The 5,423-nt window shown below is 41.5% G+C and overlaps 1 protein-coding gene across 1 annotated transcript; it reads left to right on the plus strand.

The window, feature by feature from the left end:
• The first annotated feature begins 3,490 nt into the window (after positions 1 to 3,490).
• Positions 3,491 to 4,620, plus strand: LOC306916262 (receptor-transporting protein 3-like). The gene is made up of 2 exons (XM_079494082.1): positions 3,491 to 3,657; positions 4,268 to 4,620. The coding sequence occupies exons 1-2, from the start codon at positions 3,512 to 3,514 to the stop codon at positions 4,611 to 4,613; spliced, it is 492 nt and encodes a 163-aa protein (XP_079350208.1). The 5' UTR covers positions 3,491 to 3,511; the 3' UTR covers positions 4,614 to 4,620.
• The last annotated feature ends 803 nt before the right edge of the window (positions 4,621 to 5,423 follow it).

Below are 5,423 nucleotides of genomic sequence, written 5' to 3' on the forward strand. Positions count from 1 at the left end.
GCTCAGACGCACCCAGCCAGCCAGACAGCCACCCACCCACACACATAGTCACTAAAGGAAGTGGTTGCACCACTTAAAAATGCAAACTATGTTGAGTCTTTTAAATCACTTCTTAAAACACACTTCTATTCTTTGGCTTTTAATCGCACCTAATGTTTGTGTTTTGTTGCACTCCTGTTATTGTGGCTTTAATTGTTGATGCTTTTTGTTGTTGTTATTGTGGTATTAATTGTTGATGTTTTTTATCTCACCCTGTACAGCACTTTGGTCAATTCACCCTTTGTCAAGTCCCGCCCGTGGTTGTGCCCCTCTTCGCACCCATTGGTTGCCGTTTCGTGGTTGGACAAAAATCCTCTCTATTCATCCACTACCATTGAAATAAGGTGTTTTTCAGTTGCTCCGTATTGATATTCTGTGCACTCAATTCTTATTTTAAACTTGGTGTCAGTAAAAAATGATCATCACAGGTGCAGCATGGTGACTGGGCAGTGGGCATGTCATGTTTGTTTTAAATTTTTTCCAAAAATTATGTTTTAGAAAATTCAACATAAACAAGGGCGGGACAAGGCAGAAAGAGCCTGCTGGTTGGTCCGTCAGGGACCAATCAGAAGGCGGATAAAGGGTGAATTTTGATTGTTTTAAATGTGCTCTATAAATAAAGTTTGATTTGATTTGATTTGATTTGATTTGATTTGATTTGATTTGATTTGATTTGATTTGATTTGATTTGATTTGATTTGATTTGAACAGACGCACACACAATCCTGTTAACTTTGAAAGCCAATGTTAGCCAATTAGGATGGAATATGAAATATCGGACAGATCCGTCTTGGACACATGACTATAGAGATACTGTGTAACGATTTGCAGGATTTTTGGACAGAATCTGGAGGAGTAGCCTAATATCAAAAAAATGTGTTTTACAAAAGTTGGCCTCCTGGTGGTGCTATAACAGGCCGTTCTGGAAAGATTTGGGCCGAGGTTCATCATTGGCATCCAGGGAGTGTGTGTGCAAAATTTGGCATCAAAACGGTGCCGGAGATTTAGCTGTTAACAGACGGATGGGCGGGTAGACGGACGGACGGACGCACGCACGCACGCACGCGCGCACGCGCACACACGCACACACGTCCACTCACGCACTCACACACGGACGGAGTGCAAAACATACTCTCTCCCCATGCCTTCGGCCTGGTGGAGACAAATATAAGGCCTGCTTTACACTGGCAGCCAAATCTAGCCTGAATCTAGCCTGAATCAGATCTGTGTCACTGTGATAGAAATCCGATTTGCTTAAATAAGTCTAAATGCAGACAGGTCACATGGAATCCAATTTTTTCAAATGTGACTTGAGTCACATCCAGAGGTGGTTTCAAATCCGATTCTGAAATCTCAGTCTGAATGCAACGACCACATGAAGTGACCACTGACCTGAGTCACATATCAAGATGTCCAAACGTCACCCGCAGCACGACCCGAGCGCTACTAACATGACGTCATTACAGAGCGCGAGTATTTTTATTTAAGTAAACAAACAAGAGAGAGAGAAAAACAACCAAACGAGAGAAAAAGAAAACAAGCGAGAGGACGGAAAAGAGAGGAAAACAATATTGCAACACACGTTTGTTTTATAGGAATAATGTCACTTCATTATGTAAGCACTACAGCGGAGCGGACAGACGATGACATCTGTACCAAAGTCCTGACGTCACTCGCTCATCCCTTGGTCCAGGGTCGAAAAAGTTTAATTTTAAATCGTCTCATATAAGCATTGTGGTCCAAAAATAAATAAACTGTCAAAACGATATGTCGGGGAGGTGTCTCTGTATCGTTACAACAGTCAGTCACTCATATTTGATACAGTCTCTTTCTAGCGAAAATGTTAATAATTCGGCAGCAGTAACATTAGAGTTTTCTCTCAGTCAGTTGATTCTTTATATCCATTTGAGTCAAACCGCTGTGATCATTTGTTTATTTTTGGAACACAGTTCTCATTTGACGCGATATGAAGAAGTTATTGGAATTCCGAAGGGGGGGGGGGGGGGGGTGCGGTTAAATGCAAACCGGGTAGGATGTGAAATGACAATGCGCTCCTCGAGTCGATCCTGGCTGTCATGTCACTACTGGAGGATTCCTCCGTTATTCCGTACAATATTCTAAACTTCTCTAAATGTACAGAAACAATTAAGGCCGTTTATGAGGATATATGAGGAGAACGGCTACACGCGGTCCTACAGTATCTGCAATGTCAGATAGTCCAAAATAAAAAAGTGGTTAAAATAGAAAGGAACATGGTGGACCCTCTTGTAAACAAGTGTAATGCTTAATTGGGTCGTCCACTCACAGTTAACAGTCTTTGTATTGAGTTTGTGCTTGAAATGTACTGTAATTCTGCAAACTGTTAATAAATATTTCAATCAATTCAATCAATCAATCAGAGCTCGTAGTCCCGATGCCAAAAATACTTTTTAATGTATTGTATAATGACACGTCAGAGGTAAATAAAATCATGCAAAGGACATACAATGAGTGCTGGCATTTTCTTCACCTCAACTTATATCTCAAGCCTTGAACCTAGAAGAATTTTGTTTTAACCTGGAGTGCTGCGTGTTGTCTGCTATAGCAGTTATACTTGTTTCTCAATGTATTGTATAATACAACATATTTTTGGCATCGGAAACTACGAGCTGTGCGACCTCTCCTTTCTATTTTAAAGTTTATCTCCCGTGGTCAGCACCTCCCTACTGTGTGCGCTCCTAACTTTTTTATTAGATTGTTGTTGGTTACCACGGTAACCAAAGCAGATATGTCGATGCAGGCTTTGCGTTGAGTTGTTAAAATCAGTCTGAATGCACAGATCGGATCTGGTCACACAACGGTAGTGTGAATGGCCTACTTTCCCTCTATGACTAAAATAAATATTTCACTCAATAGGAACTGCTCCTGTCGCAAGTTGTGTCATATGTCCATGTGTGTCCAGCCCTATGGAATAAATGGAATGCACGTGCTAATAAAAAGTATTTAAAATATTAACCATAGGAAGTATTAAGTTGTTTTTTATTAGCATGTGCATTCCATATATTCCACAGGGCTAGACCACACAGGGACATATGACATCATCAACTTGCGACAGGAGCAGTTCCTATTGAGTGAAAGATTCTCTATTTATGAAATAAATAAAATATTTAAGGTGTTTTTATTATTTTATTTTTTGTTGTAAAGGGCATGTATAATGTTTTAAGGCATATTTGTCTTATTAGCAATAGAGTTTATATTATCAGCAATATAATTTGCAGACAGCATGAGAAAATGAACTGAAACTGAAACAGAAACCTAAGGAAATCTATTAGTTTCATTTTAACCAAAACACAACCAGCTGGTCACAAAATCTGGCAACAGTGTACTGCCTGAGTGCTTATAATAAGATGCAGTAATTGCAGACAGCACACACCCACAGACACCTGGAGAAGTTACACAATAGCCTACTTTCTATTTCTCTGTCAATCTAATCATGCCAGGGAAGTGGATGCGCATTTTCCAGGCAAAGGCTGCAAAGCTCAACCGAGGTGACTCTTGGCGTTTGGAGTTTGATGATAGTATTGTGCCGAACAAACCACCTTTTGGCTGGAAACAATGTCAAAGGGGTGGATTTGCAAGGTCAGTGGCAGATGTACTTTCTTATTTAGGCTGCTGTGTGTGTGTGTGTGTGTGTGTGTGTGTGTGTGTGTGTGTGTGTGTGTGTGTGTGTGTGTGTGTGTGTTGCCAATATGTACAGCATGGCCAATATGTACAGCATGGTCATATGCATTTTTGTCAATAAAAACAAGAGTTCCCAAACGTTTCAGGATGCCACTCCCCAAAATAAGCATATTTGAACTGAGGACCCCCACCCTGACAAACACTTGTAAGCATTCAAGTTTGACATTGGGTATTCACAAACTAATAACTATACAAGCTTGTTGATCAGCTATTTTCACAATGTTTGACAATTTGGCCAATTTGGCATTAAATAGTAATTTCATTGTAACTGTATAAATGTGCAGATATCTTGTATGCACTAGCTTACTGTATTTTGTATTTTTATTTATTTTTTACTGTTGAGTGAGAAAGCAATGTTACACATTAAGCTATAATCCCCTGGAGACCCCCCAAAATAATGTGGGGGTCCCGACCCCCAGTTTGGCAACCATTCAAATCATGTATCAATAAAACAACAACAATAACAACAACAAATGCATTGATCCACCACGCCCTCTCTCTTAAAAAGGTTCAGCTGCTCCAAGTGCAGGAGAAGTTGGCCGTCGGGCCGGGCCATGGTGGTGTTCCACATGCGCCTGACGGGCCGCCAGGGAACCGTCAAGGTGAGGCCTCTACGCCAGAACTGCAAGGAGTGCAGCGACGCCCCAATGGAGAAGGCGCACTTCTCCCCCACCGACATCAACGTCCTCCTGGATCACCTGATGGAGAAGATCGGGGTCAAGTTCTACAATGAAATGCCGGCCAAAAAGGAGTACAAAGAGCACTTCAAAAGAGAGCTCAACGGCCCCCATGAGGCGTCCCACTGTGAGGCGTGTAAGCAGGGTGTGTGCACGTGGCGAAAGAGAGGATTCTGATGGGCATACGATAGCCTAAGTAGCCGTAGCTTTACAACTGGGTCACAAAGTCATTACACTGTGGGACTCGTGTGTGGCCCTTCATCTGCTAAATGCCTACATTGTGGGCTAAATTAAATGAGACTTTAGAACTAGTATGCCTGATATGTTAAAGCTACAGTAGGCACACCTTAGTTTTCTGCTTGATCAGATGAGGTGACACATTTAATATCGACCTTCAGGTAAACAAAATCATGTCAATACCCAACACAGGATCAGGTCAAAGGTCATGACTCACCTAGACACAGTATCTATATGTCTCAATAGAGGAGCAGGTTGACCAAATACAAACGCCCCAATTGTATAAGTTATATTAACATGTTCTGAAGAAGGAGAATACCAGCACTCACGGAGTCCTTTAAGGCACCTTTATTAACATGTTCTACCATACAGATTGGACAACATGACCATATATTCATAAAACATAGATACATACGTATAGTGCCACTTTGAGGAGGAGGCCACACACACACACACACGATGCAAACATGTATTTGAAAAGGTACAGGAACACTTCCATCAACATGTTGGTTTTGCTGTCCCTTTTTAACCACATGTTTGCATCGTGAGCTAAGAGTTGTGCAACATTATTATAGGCTACCAGGTGTGGTCAGCACCTCCTCAACACAGGTGTGAGTTGATAAATCCACTAGGAAATGTTGGTCAAGTGAGGTCATGCTGTAGGATGCACATTGAAATCCCAGGGAGGATATATCGTTGCTGTTGGCCAGAAACCTCTCTGGCAGAAACCTCTTATCAGTTTTTTGTTTT

The sequence above is a fragment of the Electrona antarctica genome (genome assembly GCF_951216825.1).
Source record: "Electrona antarctica genome assembly, chromosome: 23".
NCBI classification, from domain to species: Eukaryota; Metazoa; Chordata; class Actinopteri; order Myctophiformes; family Myctophidae; genus Electrona; species Electrona antarctica.